Source organism: Perkinsus marinus, assembly GCF_000006405.1.
Source record: "Perkinsus marinus ATCC 50983 genomic scaffold scf_1104296944684, whole genome shotgun sequence".
NCBI classification, from domain to species: Eukaryota; Perkinsozoa; order Perkinsida; family Perkinsidae; genus Perkinsus; species Perkinsus marinus.
Window position 1 is genome coordinate 80,833 of NW_003211319.1, and position 15,721 is coordinate 96,553.

The 15,721-nt window shown below is 44.4% G+C and overlaps 6 protein-coding genes across 6 annotated transcripts; 4 read left to right on the plus strand and 2 right to left on the minus strand.

Moving 5' to 3' along the window:
• Positions 1-515: 515 nt before the first annotated feature.
• Positions 516-2,248, plus strand: Pmar_PMAR015566 (Riboflavin kinase, putative; the record flags this gene model as incomplete). Its single annotated transcript, XM_002780018.1, has 4 exons — positions 516-693; positions 1,432-1,585; positions 1,629-1,734; positions 2,135-2,248. The coding sequence occupies 4 exons, from the start codon at positions 516-518 to the stop codon at positions 2,246-2,248; spliced, it is 552 nt and encodes a 183-aa protein (XP_002780064.1).
• Positions 2,249-3,437: 1,189 nt separating this feature from the next.
• Pmar_PMAR015567 (hypothetical protein) lies at positions 3,438-4,648 on the minus strand. Its single transcript, XM_002780019.1, has 5 exons — positions 4,577-4,648; positions 4,407-4,526; positions 4,063-4,114; positions 3,966-4,012; positions 3,438-3,768 (listed from the first exon to the last, which is right to left on the minus strand). Exons 1-5 carry the CDS (start codon positions 4,642-4,644, stop codon positions 3,714-3,716), a joined length of 342 nt encoding a protein of 113 aa, XP_002780065.1. The 5' UTR covers positions 4,645-4,648; the 3' UTR covers positions 3,438-3,713.
• Positions 4,649-6,082: 1,434 nt separating this feature from the next.
• Positions 6,083-9,399, plus strand: Pmar_PMAR015568 (Biotin--protein ligase, putative; the record flags this gene model as incomplete). The annotated part of the gene is made up of 8 exons (XM_002780020.1): positions 6,083-6,148; positions 6,425-6,509; positions 6,827-6,962; positions 7,284-7,391; positions 8,635-8,699; positions 8,756-8,876; positions 8,968-9,094; positions 9,202-9,399. The coding sequence occupies 8 exons, from the start codon at positions 6,083-6,085 to the stop codon at positions 9,370-9,372; spliced, it is 879 nt and encodes a 292-aa protein (XP_002780066.1). The 3' UTR covers positions 9,373-9,399.
• Positions 9,400-11,026: 1,627 nt separating this feature from the next.
• On the plus strand, positions 11,027-11,653 carry Pmar_PMAR015569 (conserved hypothetical protein; the record flags this gene model as incomplete). Its single annotated transcript, XM_002780021.1, has 4 exons — positions 11,027-11,187; positions 11,232-11,388; positions 11,439-11,517; positions 11,571-11,653. 4 exons carry the CDS (start codon positions 11,027-11,029, stop codon positions 11,651-11,653), a joined length of 480 nt encoding a protein of 159 aa, XP_002780067.1.
• A 241-nt stretch (positions 11,654-11,894) lies between these two features.
• Positions 11,895-12,891, minus strand: Pmar_PMAR015570 (conserved hypothetical protein; the record flags this gene model as incomplete). The annotated part of the gene is made up of 7 exons (XM_002780022.1): positions 11,895-11,960; positions 12,008-12,089; positions 12,141-12,216; positions 12,299-12,370; positions 12,418-12,498; positions 12,663-12,770; positions 12,816-12,891. The coding sequence occupies 7 exons, from the start codon at positions 12,889-12,891 to the stop codon at positions 11,895-11,897; spliced, it is 561 nt and encodes a 186-aa protein (XP_002780068.1).
• A 342-nt stretch (positions 12,892-13,233) lies between these two features.
• On the plus strand, positions 13,234-15,630 carry Pmar_PMAR015571 (chaperone ATP11, putative). Its single transcript, XM_002780023.1, has 7 exons — positions 13,234-13,400; positions 14,318-14,405; positions 14,449-14,532; positions 14,979-15,078; positions 15,122-15,205; positions 15,389-15,486; positions 15,531-15,630. Exons 1-7 carry the CDS (start codon positions 13,265-13,267, stop codon positions 15,622-15,624), a joined length of 684 nt encoding a protein of 227 aa, XP_002780069.1. The 5' UTR covers positions 13,234-13,264; the 3' UTR covers positions 15,625-15,630.
• The last annotated feature ends 91 nt before the right edge of the window (positions 15,631-15,721 follow it).

Below are 15,721 nucleotides of genomic sequence, written 5' to 3' on the forward strand. Positions count from 1 at the left end.
TTTAGATTGTTCTCTCCAGCAAGTGGGATTACCAGAGATGGATCACCATCGAGATAGCTCAAACGCTTGGTTCTAGTAGGTAGAGCTACTTCAGATGTATCACACACTTAAACGGTGTGAATGTTGAGTCACTCGCATTAACAGAATTTCTTACAGTTTTTGACATTGTGTTAAGAGTAGTGCAAGGAAGAGTTTTTGGTGTGGGAAGCGCTCGAGCCATGGTAAAGTGAGCGAAAGCTCATAATAATTTCCTCATATTTGTTATCAACAACCGCAGTTGATGACATTTCCCCTACGTAGTTTTGCGAATCTTGCATTGTGTCGATTGCTAGTTCTCTATTGTGATGCAATTTGATCATAATAAAGTATCATGAATAGAAAAAATTTTTTTCTCAAAATTTACACATCATTACGCAATATACATTTTTCCATGTATACTCCAGAAAATCTGTTCTCCGTCCTCTCACGATTGGGCCGGGCAGATCGTAGGTTGAACTAGTTTTCAAGTATCGTCAATGAATCCAGCCAAGGAGAGTATTACTCGCGTATTGCATCTTCTAGAGCCTCCAGCGCGACTAACAGGAATAGTGGCATCTGGGTGCGGCAGAGGCTCTAAGCTGTTGGGGTACCCTACGGCTAACATCACTTCAGATAGCCCTGCAGTTGCTCAGTTCTTGGAGGCAGCGGAAACTGGTAATTCTGGGAGACAAATGGACACGATTTTGATCAGCTCGCATTTCACTGTGAGTTGAAGTCTAGCACCATCATGAAGAAATTCCACACGTCTTGATGTGAAGGTTTTTGGGGGCTTTACGTATACTGGTTTTTATAGTATATAAATCAGGGGTGGTCTCGGCAACGCTGTGTAAAACTCCTTGATCACTGTGTTGTAGGAGTTAACAGACTTGCACGATCATACATCTCGACGAGTTTTATAGTAGTATTATACGTATGGATGGTATGACATATATCTACAATGGAGTGTCACCCGTTTTACGTGAATTGCTGTAATACTCTACGTGAAAAACGGAATATTTGCGAGCCAGAGGCTTTTGCCCACGAAGTGAAGTGTGAAATATATTTTTCACAAGTATTTTTCATATCACGGGTGAAACTCTAATATATCATGACATATGTACGCAAAGTGGCGTAATACTTGGTGAAAAACCCGAATTTCGCACTATGTAGTAGTCGTGAAATCTGTTTCTCACTAGTGTTTTTCATATCACTAGAGTGAAACTTCAATGTATATCAAAGTTTGGTATTACATCTTTTCATGTGCATCAAATGTACACAATATAATACCGAGAAACTGAAGACCACCGTAGAGTAGCGCTCAGATCCTTCAAAACTTTTTTGCTATGCATCCACAGTGAATGTGATTACGATGTGTCGAGTTCTTCACGTCTCAACGGATTGTAGCTTCATCAGGTGTCTACCTTGGTTTCGCCCAAGTCCGATATGCTAAGGAGTGCTCTGCATCAAAGGGCGACCGCGAGGTTCACCCGACAGCGCTGAGTGTAGGGGTAAATCCAAGCTTCAATGATGTCAAGGAGAAGCTGGTGGAAGCCTATATAATGCATCAGTAGGGGTGGTCACTGCTCAGGGGGTGTCTCCATCGTTTTCAGGTTCACTTCGGATTTTTACGGTACTGAACTGCGACTGCTAGTACTGGGCAGATTCCGTCCAGAACTTCCGTTCGAATCGATCGAGCAGTTGAAAGCTGAGATGAAGGTACTAAACGAAGGAAAATTGTGAAGTTGCGTCGGATGTGTGTCTGTTGGATAAGTAAACGCGGATTAGGAAAGTTACTTACAGCGCTGTGATTTGAGGAAACTTGAAGTTTTTGGTGCTATCCATTTTACGGGTTTGATGGTTTGTATATGATGTAACGGGTCAGAAACGTTGTCAATCGATTTTTACTATTTTTACTATTTTGCTTATAAAAGGTCGGTCATGAAATTTTTCTAATTCAGCAAAGGTTATTTGCATAACGGTTTGGTTAGTACGTTAGAGTAGCTCTGCTCAGTGTGCTAGACTAAGACGTCAATTAGATTTCCTGCTACCTGAAAAGTATAGATAATCACCTCTTTATGGTTCTCATGCTGTAATATTGTAGATTTATTCTCTTCAGATTGACTGCGATTTCACAATGCACGAGCTGTCAACGGAAAGGTTGAAGGCATTCCGTGATGATGCTCTGTTCCAGGCTACTTCTACTGCTAGTGCTACTCCTTCAAATATGTGATACAACCTCCTCTGTTGTGTTCGCGTCAATGATGCTCGAGTGATGAGCATGCGTAACCCTTCTACCCGTTCATTGTCGAAATCTGAATGCGTTCACTAAATGTCATTTCCTCGAGCACTACGAGGACTACGAAATGACATTTCAGAAATTTGGTTTTATTGGGGTTTCCGATTTGGGCAAAACACTGCTCGTGAAATTTAGACTTTTGTGACTTTAATGTGTTGAATGTGTAATGTGTTTATGTGTTTAATGTGTAACTCGTGAAATTTAGACCTCGCAACGTGCACAGAGAGTATTCCGGTACACCCTCGAGAGGAGAGTCTGAACTTTTCACCGGAACATACATATGTTGATATCGCGACTGATGAGAATCTGCTTCGTAAATTCGGAGATCTTAATAACATCGGACTCCATGTGTTAGTAAGGATATGGAAATCTGAGAAAATTTTTAAATGTTTTTGCCGGTTTCTGTACACTTCTACGACGATTGGTATATGAGCTTCTATATTTGATGAGGAAACTCCTGAGATACGCTGAGGGAAGCAGACAGTTTTTCCAAAACTGACCGGAGATAGTGCCAATTCTCTGTGGAGGTGGACGTGACGCTGACCTGCTCAAGTGGACGACATTTTCGCGACGAGATCTAACATGGTCGAATTCCTTATTGTAGCCTCGCATCGCTCCTCTCAATCTCAGTCGATGTGCTGTTCTCAGTTCGCAGGATGTACTCATATTTCCTACTGTCCATCCTACTAGACTTCGTGCTTATATCAATACTCTTGTCCTCCACTACCATGAGTTGTTATGTTCCCTAATACTATTGAATCCAAGTTGAAATCAATGCGCATCACATTCATCCTATCCGAGAACGTTCGAGGTCATCCTGGTCGAAATGGATTGTATTCAAACTTGAACTTAAACGCCCCTTTTGATTGGTCTTAGGATTTTCATCACTAAATTCAGAGACGGCGCGGAACTGAGCTTCTCTGTGTGACGCCGCTTGAGGAAGTCAACACAACGTGGTGCAACATCAAATGCTCAGCTATCCGAAAAAGCTGCGAACGCTGGACAGCAACAGACTATTGTGCATCGCAGTTGGACGAGCATTCTTGCCGAGAGCCAACTACACTACTGCTGAACGATTTCGGCGATCCTGGGAAGTGCCGAGAATAACACAACTCGAAGAATAGTCAGAAATTTGCTTCTGAGGGACGCGTGGCCGCCTCAGTAAAGCTACGTACAATGACTTCCTTGAAACGAAGACGAAGTTAGACGCATCAGTGGGCGTTAAGCCCTTAACAGAAATGGCGATCTAGCCTCAACCACAACACACGTCTTGTAACAAGACCAATATATTCCACAAAAGAACTCGCTCACGGCAATGCGTGTCGAGAACGGTATGTCTGAGCACTCAAGGCAAGGGAGAAAGCTTTACAGTATAGTATTGCACGGTGATCAGACCGTCTCAACCAAAAAATTCGGGCGTTCTTTCCGAAATCCTCCTCCGAGTTGGTGAAGTCCTGACAATGAACAACCATTGACAATCATTCGGGAATACCCAGAGACGCCTTAGGTCTGAGTCGCGGAGAGATGCTGAGAAGAGCTGTCACAATGTGGATGGGAATATGATGCTCAGCAATATGGACATACGAATATGGAAATCACAGATATATCAAGGCATGGACTTTCGCACTTGAGATGATACAACTCTACTTACTCCAGAGAGAACAGTGACACGTCTATAGGCTCGTCTTGGGCAGACATCTGAAAGGAACCAAAGCTGTATTCCAAGAGTTATGGAGTTATCTACCCACCCGGTTGGTCGAAAAAGTGCTGCTCGGATAGTCTGTGGCGTCCCCGAAGAGTCTGACAGAGAGAGCGCAGTAACCCGCATGAACCGACAAGTACGGGAAGATGGGCGATAAACATTCATGTGAACGTAGGGAGGGTGGCCGAAGATTGATAGAAAATCCCCGAGTTGCTATGCAAGAAAAAAGTTCACACACGAGGCACTCTCTTGGTAGAATCAACACTCAATTTGGTGATATAGAGTTAATCAATGACAGGAAACCTCAAGAAGTAGAAGTAGTAGTAGTAGTAGTAGTAGTAGTAGTAGTAGTAGTAGTAGTAGTAGTAGTAGTAGTAGTAGTAGACTTACTCGCTCTGTGAGAGAATGAGTAAGGCAAGATACTGGACATAACTAGGTGGCAGAGAGAAAGCTGGAGGGTCGGGCGGAGAGGGCAGTGGGTGTAGCTTTGGGGTAGAAGGCGGTGAGAGCCTGAGTAGGGAAGTGAGAGAGGGAAAGGAGGAGGAAGAGAAAGCTCTTACGGGGTAGACGATTGTTGAGAGACGAAGCTCTCAATTGGACTCAAGGATGGCAGAATTGATTCGAACATTATGAAAAAAGGTGGAAATGTAACTGCCGAAAAATGTAACGCTAGCGAACCTATTTTGTATCTTGCACGGTCGACATCAAGATACCCTCCAAGCAGTCGCATAACTCATCATAATATCATACACTGCGCAGAGTCTAGAATCTCCGTGCCGTCCTCAAGATAGAATTTGCTTCTATGAGAATAGAAGCATGTACATAATACGTGTACATAGTGGGCATATAACTTCGGAAGTGCTCCTTGAGGAGAGGCGAACCTCGCAAGTAGGAGTTCCTAACGCTGCTTCCTCAAGAACGGCTTCCGAAAGTTATACCGCAGATATGTTTTATCAACCAAAGCAAGCGAACCGTTATAGACACAACGAAGGTAGGCAACGTAGGACTCCATCACGAACATTGACGTTCGGGGCTAGTGATAGTTAGCACTAGGCCTTTAATTTTCGTCGGTTTTCGGAGCAGCTGCTGACGAGTTGGTCGAGTATGCAGGGTTTCATATTCTTTGCAAGATCCCCAGACCGGAAGCTTTCGAGTGATGGTTCATACGTTTTCATATCTATTCTGGATCGGGCTGGACAATTACATATGCACGCACGCACGCACGCACGCACAAAGTTATCGTGAAGTGCACTTGTGGTTGATCATGTGCAAATTAAACCACACTGGTGTCCCCTCAACTCTCTGTAGTAACTCGGTGATCTATCCCGAAGTGTCGATCATGAATATTCAGGGTTGTTGAGTGATTGTGAAGCTCATAACCAACTGTGGGTTCGAATTTGTCGCATTCTTACTAACAATGAAAACCATTCATCAGACCGGTGGAGCCGACGGGAGAGGATCAGCGAGGATATGATTCGAAAGATCCTAGTGCGAAGACCACGACCGATTTACTGGAGGAGCTATTGTATCATGCTCCCAGTAGTAGAGGGATGATTATTCGGCAGGGTCGTTGGAATATTTTGGTCGAGTGGTTAGAGCGCTGGTGTATTGATCCGTCGGGCCTGAAAGCTATCTGTGGAGGGAGGGAAGTCATTTCCCTGGATAGAACCAGAGTCAGTCCCCATGAAGTCTTTGGTACAAATATCCTCACTATAATCCAACTCATCTAAATCATTGATATCATAACCAGAATACATTAGCAAGATAAGCCAGCAGACAAAAGTGCAATAAGCTTCAACAGAGGTGACATAAAATGTGACAATTATCGTCTCTGACAACGATTGAACCACTTCATTGAGTAACAACTATGAGACACCCTAGCTATGAGAAAATTACACAAAGTTCACGACTATCGAGCGATCAGTTTATCAGGCCTCACTCGTGGATGTTCAAATCCTAGAGCCGTCGTGTTCTCTGTTCGGGTATAGTGCTTCGAGTAATCCCTATTATTTCTGTGGGGTTCTCAGTGCGAGCTTATAGAATAAGCGGTCCTCTCACTAACACTCATGCGTGCATGTATCCAGGAACTCGTTGATTTGTCGAGCTGGGAATCCGAGTGTGTCGTTGCTGAGGTAACTCGGCTACAACTTCTGTTTTGGCCCTTGGAACACTATTGCAGAGGCATGGTGCATCAACTGTATCAACTGTATCAATAAACGTTTGGAAGGTGCCGGATTGTATCGTTGGTTGTGGATTAGTGTGTACTGATGGAGTTTCCTGTGCCACAACTTGTGGCCCACAAGTCATGTGAGTGCTGTTGATTGACTGAATGGGTGGTGTTAAGTCAAAGCGAAGGTCGGCGGGAAGCTTGGATGGGCTCGATGAGGCTCTTTGGAAAGTTTTATCAGACGATGGTGGAGCATTCCTACTCAGAGGGTCGATGTGAAGTCTATATTTACGCTGGCAGAGGTGCTGGGAAAGAGAGCATCAGACGTAGTAGTTGGGCGAGGCGAGTGACCCTGATCGTTGTCAAGGGCACTCCCTGATTCCTGAGTATGTGCATCCGTTCAGTTCATCGCTTGCTATGAGGCATTCTTTATGCAGCTATCGCAGAAAGACAGTAAATCTGCAGTTATTCGTTGCATTGCATAAACCTCTTATCACTAATATGGGGTTTACGTGGTTCAGTTCGTGATGTAGAAATATCTAAAGTACCCATCTTTGTTAGCCGCCTGGAGTGCTCATGCGGCTCGAATCTTTGCGATTAACGTTACACCGGTCTCGCTGTCGAACATGCCATACTTCTCTAGGTACTGAAGAACTGGCCAAAGATGTTTTGGGTCCCCTGGGATTCACAGTATTCCGACTCAGCTGTCGAGAGCTTCTCGATGGGGGATGGACGAATAATTGCCGTCTTCTGATCATACCCGGAGGAGCAGATTCACCGTGAGTGGACTCGAATATTGTTGATTTATTAGTTTAATACCTTATCCGCGCGGAATTTGGCTTAAGTGGCTATGATATCACTATCTTTGGGACGATGCGCTTCCTGCGATGCCCAGGGGGTTCGTCGCTCCTTGTGTTATCTGAATATTACATGAGCTTGTGTTTTGTTTGCTGCCTCGGACTTAAACGTTGGATCTTCCTAGCTGTGTATCATAGTTATTTCGGTGGAGTTGTGCGACTCCTATTTGCAAAAATTCGGATTTCACTCCGAGAGAAGTTGCCTTAGCGGCTCTGGGTGTATCTGACTTGTGTCGCCCTCAGATGGGTTCAGGATCTTAATGGGAAAGGCTGCCGATTAATCCGCACCTTCGTTGAAGATGGTGGATCATTCCTCGGGACATGTGCAGGATCCTACTTCGGCTCTAGTGCGTAAGTTCATCAAAAGTGGTTACATATCTCCTAGCCAAGTCGCCGAATGAAAATATGGAGTCGGAAGAGCTTTTCCCGACCCTCACCCTGGGTCTTGGTCAATCATTCACTGGTGGTCTTATTGATTCAGTGTGAACGGGAATACGCATGGTGGTGTATGTTCCACGAATAAAACAATTTTCTCATGGAGATCTTGCGGTAGATTTTCAAGACATGGCACATTCCAGTTCTACGGTGAGAGTCCTACCGCACCATCCAAAAAGGCTGAGAGACTGTCCACGAGGAGTCTACAATGCGGATCGAATCGATTCGCTCAATGGATCAGCCACCTCGATGGGTCGATTCAATCGGTTTATCGAGCTGGCTGACGCACACTGTGCCTGCCCTGGCTTTCCCCAAGTACGCGTTACGGCGTACAGGTGCTGTCTGTCTGTCTTTCTTTCGATTGTTTATTCACTACTTATCTGCTATGTTTATCGCATACACGGATGGACTGTTCTTGCCGTTGTTGCGATTGTACTAATTGATAATGTTTTTCGAGGGTCAACGTCCAGAGAATATAATGTTCTTGTGGGTTGTGCGCCAATTTTATTATTGGTGGTCATGTTGTTTGCCCTTGCGAACATTACTGATCATCACAACCGCAACACGGACCATGTTAGAATGCTTGTCAAGCATTCTAACACGGTCCGTGCTTCAAGCATTGTTTGGAGGACATAGTAGTCCACGTTCACTGACGAGTTCTGCCCCGATAACTTCATATGTGGTAGAATGTACCTCTGCTGCGACAACTGGTAGTGAAGCATTTGCATCGACGGTATCGGAATCGAAGAAGGACTGGCACACATCTTCTCCCTTAGACACCGTGTCGTACGGGAGAACAGCACGTTACACATAGCTTCATTCACTTGTGATATATGCGTCGTATCATACGACTTGTCCATGCAATCTATACTGGTCATTGAGTGAGAACGAATTCGTTCCACGGACTTACTGACACGGATGCGCTACGTGTATCTATCACAACTTGTGATTCACGAGTAGCTATTCAGTCTTATGAAATATAGGGTATAATCTCTGTCCATTCGTTGTGTTCGCTGTGTTTCTATAACCGTTGCTTCGTGACACGAAGTTCGTGTGCAAAGAACGTATCGAAAATCTAACCTCAACCGTCTCGCATTTTCCTAGCCCAGTCGGTTATTTTCGAAAGGCTCATGATTGAGTAGGAACGCGCATTTTTCAGTTGCGTGTTTGACAAGGGTGGGCCTTTAGAAGTGCTCGGCCCCAGAGAGCTCGCCTTCCACACAGGCAAGATATCTCATTCGGGATTCTCCGTCAACATGGTAAAATGTAGCCGTTATCAGGTCCGGCGGTGGGTCCTCATTTGGCGGCATACGAATATGATTCAAATTGTGGCGCACGAGCAGCTGAGCTGGTCGATGAGGGCAGTGATGACTCTGAGTTTCCTAGAGGACCCATATTTGCGTAAGTGCATGGTACTCAGACGCTTTCGTTCACCAGATAACTACTTCCTTTTTGGAAGCATTTCCTGCTGCTGAATTCGTTTCTGTCGCAGGTATTTCAACGGTGGGCCGAGTTTTCCCTCCTCGCAGTTTCCTCGAGACTGTCGTAGTGAAGTCCTCTACCGCTACGCCTCTAGTGGTGAGCCTGCTATATTGAGGTGCCCTGTTGGGAGTGGGAAGGTGAGGATCTATCTAAGACATATCACCTATTATAATCGTCTCCGGGCTGTCTTTGTTCTACTCAGAAGTTGAGACTCTATAGCTCACGGGTTCTGCTCCCTTCTCAGGCCATACTCTCCGGAGTCCACTTTGAGGTGCTGCCCGAGGAGCTCGCAGAGTTGAATGACGAGGATCTCACGAAACATGGAGTATGCGAATCCATGTTCCGCACAGAGAAGAAATTGAAGATACTTGCCCGCCAGTTGCTTCTTGATCTTGTTCATAATCCTACCAAGTAGCACAGAAGTATTTCACAGCTTTTCTCACCTCTACGAGTTTTTTGTAGTCTTTCAATGAGGATGGGCTGGTCCATGGTCAATTGTGAGTATCGTCTCGACTGGGGTCGTTTATTTACAAGTTCGCATGTTCAGAACTGTGGGCTGGCTTGTGAAGAGTTAGTTCTCTCTTCCTCCAGTTTACATCATCACGCATGATTCCCCTCCTCTGTTGCCTATGTGCTGTTATCTTATGGGTTTGGCTCACCAAGACAAAGAGCTTGCTGGAGGTCAGTTGTGAGCCGTGGAAATATCTAAAATATCGATTAGGATTACACATCAGTTTGTATTGTTTTCAGGATGTGGTTCTTGCGGTGATATATCTCTGGTATTTGAGTCGGCTAAGTAGAAGAGCTCTACGCTTTTGCTGCTCGTCCATAATAGCAGCTGTCATCTATCACTGACCTTCGCTCTGATTCACTCTTGTAGATCAATTTGATATGAACTCGCCTATCCATGATTTTTGTCTTTTAACGCAATCCATTTCCAAGTGTAATTGTTTTGTACTTCCGCCAAGTAAGAAGACAAGGTTCTCTCGCGGTGTTTCCCAAGAACTTCATCGTTGAATTCTAATTATGAATTGAGGTGTGAATATTATATTAATATTTATGATTAATAATAGACCTGCAGTATTTATTCGTTTTGATTATTACATTATAACAACCGGTAATATGTTTTGATAAGGATATACCTAGCTAATAAAAGGGGGAACCTTCATCACCTTCACGAAACGGTTTCGTAGTCTCAGTTGACACTATGTGGTCTCTAGGCATCAGAACCGCACGGCGGCTTGATATCATCGGTAAGGCTGCGTCGACTGTGGTCAAGGCCTCGACGACGACTCCTCAGCCACTAGCTATCTATGCTTGTGAGTTACTGTATTGATGATTTGGAAGTATGCAACGGTTGTTTTCAGTTGAGACGAATAAGAAGTTTCGACGGTGGAAGTTCATGCGAATGAAGAAGAAAAAGTAGGTTGTGTTGAGCTGTGCTTCTTGCCGGTTCTCTTTCGTGTTTGTTGGAAATTTCTCGAGTCGTTTTTGGAACTTGAAATTATTAACTTCATGTAGCCCCACTTGTTAGCTCGAGGTGGTAAATCAGGCGGTATTGGCGTTCAGAAGCTTTTTTGAGACCTTTCGAGAAAGCAGAAATCCAAAGAAAAATCCTTTGCTGATACCGGGACATGTTGAGAAATATTGTATTGCAGGTACAACAAGTACTAATTGTACCATGGCGATATTTAAGTTTCTTATTCCAGCAATGGTTGTTGAGTGGTTAAGGAATGTTCTCCTGCCGGTGGGGGACAATCAAACTGCAGAGGGGGACAACCAAACTGCAGAGTATGTACCGGGCTCCTTGATGATGGAGTTTAGAATTTTGGGTCGTACATTGTCATACGCGTCACTTGCATCCAGTTTACCGCTTCCCTTCAGGGGACCATTACTCGACTGTTCATGGCCCGAGAACGATCGATATCTCTATCGAGTGTTCCTCTTGGGTCTAAGGTAACGGTAAGCGTTGGACATGCGTGCATTGCACGCAGGCGAGCGAGAACCGTTCATCGCTGCTAGCTCCGAGGTGAACTGATTTGAAGTTGATTCTCTTGTGTTTCCCCGATATGGTAATCGCTGTTGGTTCCCCGCTCCCCGACACCGTACTCTTCGAGACCAGCCCGGACGATAAGAAGACTTTGAATGACGTTTTCGGGAAGAAGACCGGTATCCTTTTTGGAGTCCCAGGAGCCTTCACACCTACTTGTGACCAGACCCACTTGCCCAGGTAGATTACTATGATGACTCTCTACGGTAAGTCTGTTTGCTCAGCTATCTCAAAGACTACGATCAGCTGAAGGCCAAGGGCGTCGAGGTTATTGCCTGCATGGCCGTCAATGACAGTTTCGTGATGCAAGCTTGGGGTAAAACCACAGGGGCCGAGGGCAAGATACACATGCTCGCCGACATTAAAGCTGATACCGCTAAGGTCAGTTTCTCACCATCCTAGTGCTCGCTGTTTGCACGATATCCCATCAGGCTCTGGGAGTTGATTTCGATGTGACTCCGGTCCTCGGAAACGTCAGATGCAAGCGATTCGCTGCTATCATCAGGGACGGTAGGCTCCTTAGAAAGGTATACTTGTTAGTGTTGAGCCATTCTTGCTGTCAGGGAGCATCGCAGCTATCGAGGTCGAGCCCGATAACGTAGGCGCCTCCTGCACTCTGGCCAAGGATATATTGAAATATCTCTGAGAATTTTTATGTCCGAGAATTTTTCAAGAGTGACCGAGGTCATTTAAACATATCTGAGTTCTTTTCACATGTCGTGATGTTTCGTTCTCCAAGTGTAATATGACTTGATGTAAAGCGGGAAATTGCCGTGGAAGAAAATGCCATGCATAGAAATGGCTTCTAGCATTCGACGCGTTCCCTTGTCGTGTACACTGAACTCTATACTCGGTAACGCATTGTGAAACTGCAAGTAAATAAAGGCTTACACACCACCGCTGACACCCTCAACGAACAAGCGCGCATTTATAGGTCGGGCTGATTCTACTACCTGTGGAAGAAACTACATCATTCAAAGAGACAGTGCTTGGAGGTTACTCGTTGCTCGGGTATGAACTGAATCCAGTCCCCACTGGCAATCGGTAGGATACCCATGTTCGCGGCATGATTCCCCAAGTATCTGATCAAAGACTTGATCTCATCCCTGAGTAAACTATCGACAGTTTGTTACGCTAGGATAGCGACGTTGATGCCGATGTAGGCTAGCTTTTGGAGCAACACGTTGGCAGCTGCAAACTGGTCGAAAACTGACAAGTGGAACGATAAGCACACCGAAATCGATTTCAAGTATTAAAGGGAGTTCACGGCATCGCTTCGTGACTCACTTACCTTGGTTGCATTTAGCAAGACTCTTCACGGTATTCATCGTAGCATAGCCGACGATGAGGATACTGAACAAACCTGAGGGGGGGATGGTATAACTGCTAGCTCAAACATGAGATATTCACCAGGGCCGGAACCGCTCATCCATAGCATGAACAGATTCATGAATATTGACTTGGCTGGGCTGATCGCGGTCTCCCATGCACCTGATAGTACTAGTAGTAGTAGTAGTAGTAGTAGTAGTAGTAATAGTAGTAATAGTAGTAATAGTAGTAATAGTAGTAGTAGTAGTAATAGTAGTAGTAGTAGTAGTAGTAGTAGTAGTAGTAGTAGTAGTAGTAGTAGTAGTAGGGATCGCAAGAACAGCTACGCTTTTCCAGAATAGCCTTTTGTTGAGCAAGCTTCTGAATGGCCTGTTGCCCTGCAGCCTCTCCCGATTGCTGTAGTTTCCACTTGAACCCGGTGGGGTCCGGAAGGGCTGATGAGCGTCCGAGTACAAAGGAAATAAACGATGAGTTTATACCCTCTTTTTTCGTGGTCTTTTCTGGGAAGGTCAAATCCCACTTCTCGAAGAGTTCACCAGCGAGACTAGCCGACATTCACACTGGGAATTGAGAAACTGTGGAGAAACTACACATCCGACGGCCATGATGATTCGGCGGCTCAATTGTTTCCGAAAAACGACCGGTCCCGGGATCGAACCCGGGTCGAAGCTGAAGACGTCAATGATTAGTCTTCGTTCTGGGTCTTGTTTGATAGGATGTCAGATATGCGATACAGAAGTGTTAAAGGAGTGGTATGATATAACTACATTGTGCCTGGGGGTCGTCAACAAGCCGATCTCGGAACTTAGCATCGATTCCATAATCGCTTTTACACGTATAATACGATGCTCGCATCGATCCTGAATTTCACATCCGATTCAATGACCATGAGGATAGTGTCTTTAGTTTGTTGGTTTTGCTTCCCCATATGTCAAGATTGCTTTCTCGTTCCTGCACAGCGGCACCTAAATGGGTTCGGACTACCTTCACTATGCCCCTTCCCAAGAAGTTAAACGAGATCGTAAGATTGCCGCTGTTCGAGCGTGAGGATCCAGTCAAGATAAGTAGTGACAGTCCTCTATCACATAAAATGAAACACTTCGTGGTTCCCGAAAAGGAAGAATAATTTGCGAGTCGAATCGTGTTGTTCCCCATGTAGTTGAAATTCTGCCATTTACTGATCTTAAACTTCATCCTAGTCCTCGTATAGCTGAGATCAGAGTATTATATAAGGATTAAAAAACTTCTTTTAAAGGCGTAAAACCAACTGAAAATTTCTGTCAGCTCCGTGTGGAATTAAACGACTTTGGTATATTTCGCTACTCTAAGACTTATTGTAAACACGATAGGAAAAATGTGTAGATAATCGGGAAAGGTTTCCGGTTTTTGAAAAACCTGCCTAAATTTGGGGAGAACTTCTCAATTTTCGTCAAAACTCACTTATCGAGTATTGTGGCTGAGATTACATATGAAAAGTCTCCCTATTCGTTTCATTCGGATCCCATTAGAAAACTAATTTCACGAATACCAAGTCCTTGAGTACTATCGATTTGTTCGGTAGTAACTTTCTGAAATCTCTACTAATAATTTGCGACGTGGAGGTTCTCAATGGGAATTGAGGAAATTCTTTCCTCGACGTGGACTGTTTAGCCATCATTTGCATATATTCTACTTGTAAACAGGGTGAGAGAATATGCACATGATAAACTACATATTTTGGTGACATCCAAATTCTGAGCCTCAGAGTCTGAGGGCAATTGGGGAATTTTTTAGTGGTATCCTCATATTTCTACCCTAGTTCGTATATGAACTTTTATGGTTTGTAAGGGAACTTTTTAATGCAGTTGAAGAAAGCGAGCATATTTTTCAACACGGATTCAAGTGGACTCCGAGGCGAAACTTTCGTGAAATTCCCGAATGTTTCCGAGAAGAGTCGTCTCAGTGGTATAAAAAGTCAAAGTCGAACTCGACTCCCATTTAGGATCGATGTGGTTGGAGCACATCAATGAGAAGTCTCGGTCGATCGGTGCAGTTATGGCCAAACCAGAGTGGGATATTTTCCATAAAAAGTACTTCCTGTGTGATAATCTGGGTCTTCATTCTGTTTGCCAGTGCGTTGGCGTGCCCTATGTTCATCATACCAGTACAGAAACCCGAAGGCTATTTCAATATGGTGTCCCAAATACAGGATGGGAAGTACTAAACGATAGGTTATGAGTAAGGTGCTGGTTTATGATGATAATTTTAGTTTTTAAATTTATTATGAACTTAATGTATCGGTATCTTATACTTTAGTCGGTAGAAATTATGTTCAGGACAAACATGTTATACCGTAAATTGGTGGATATATATGCGATTATACTGAATCACCTCATATCACATGTCGTCATATTGTATGCGTGTATACTATGATCATCATAATAATGATAGTGCATATTGACGTGGCCATTCTACAGCGGTCATTAGGATTGTGTACTGTGTACTCGACGGTTGCCTCGCTCTGCTGTGCGAGATTTCGAGATGGGTTCTCAGCGGTCGCATTCTTCTCTTCTCATTTACAGCACTTTTTGTATATGCTATACATACGTGATGGAAGAACTATCATATACAGTAGATGGAATAATTTTGTATTGACGTCGCAGATACTGTCTTATGACATTCCTCGATCACTTCCGAAGCAACCCGACAGACGCTCATCCTTTCATGGTGATGAATTTCTATGATGATTTGCTCAAGTCTAAAGTACTAAGTCGATTTTCCCACTCTCTAGGAAGCGTGTTTTTAGGGCTTGACACTTTTGCGAGCCGATTTGGTGGCACCGGACTTGTCGAAATCGGAAGGGGAAGCGGTCGTTAGAATGCTGAGAGAAGTAGTGAAGAGCATACAGAGAATCATCCAGGAATCTATAATGTTTCCAATGGGAGTTCATTCAAAATTTTGCAGGGTCCTCGAACAGTCTGCCATGTAAATGTCATCACACTAGGAACGTCTTCTTCATTTCTATCGAACCCTGAGGGGACGTTATTTCTCAAAGATGTCTTGTTGTCCTCAGTTTTATGGTCAGCCAACACTTTTCAAGAAGTGGGTTGAAACTTTCAATCTGAGACCGAGAGAGTTTGACTTTGGGGAGTTCACTAGAGCAAACGATAGGTAGTAGTTTGCTGGTCGGGTTGAGCGTAGATGGTAATCCTCAGTTTCATACGTGAGATCTTCGGGAAGGCAGTGAGCGAGAGGATCCGGCAGCAAACAGAAAATGCACCACAGATGTCGATACCAACACGTTCCTAGTCTACAATGTTCGTTTGGTTGTTGAAAGTGTGGGAAAACATGCACAATATGGGAGCTCGGCGGAAATATGGGGAATCTAGTCGAAATTGAGTGTACA

What these genes read in the sequence shown, in the direction of transcription:
- Pmar_PMAR015567 (XM_002780019.1), bottom strand. Translation starts at nt 4,644, where the DNA reads ATGTTCGAATCAATTCTGCCATCCTTGAGTCCAATTGAGAGCTTCGTC. An exon ending in CTCATTCTCTCACAGAGCGA is followed by an intron (nt 4,115 to 4,406) that starts GTAAGTCTACTA and finishes TCTCTCTGTCAG; the next exon opens with ACTCTTCGGGGACGCCACAG. An exon ending in GCACTTTTTCGACCAACCGG is followed by an intron (nt 4,013 to 4,062) that starts GTGGGTAGATAA and finishes GGTTCCTTTCAG; the next exon opens with ATGTCTGCCCAAGACGAGCC.
- Pmar_PMAR015571 (XM_002780023.1), top strand. Translation starts at nt 13,265, where the DNA reads ATGTCAAGATTGCTTTCTCGTTCCTGCACAGCGGCACCTAAATGGGTT. An exon ending in TGGGATATTTTCCATAAAAA is followed by an intron (nt 14,406 to 14,448) that starts GTACTTCCTGTG and finishes TCTGTTTGCCAG; the next exon opens with TGCGTTGGCGTGCCCTATGT. An exon ending in TTCACTAGAGCAAACGATAG is followed by an intron (nt 15,487 to 15,530) that starts GTAGTAGTTTGC and finishes GGTAATCCTCAG; the next exon opens with TTTCATACGTGAGATCTTCG.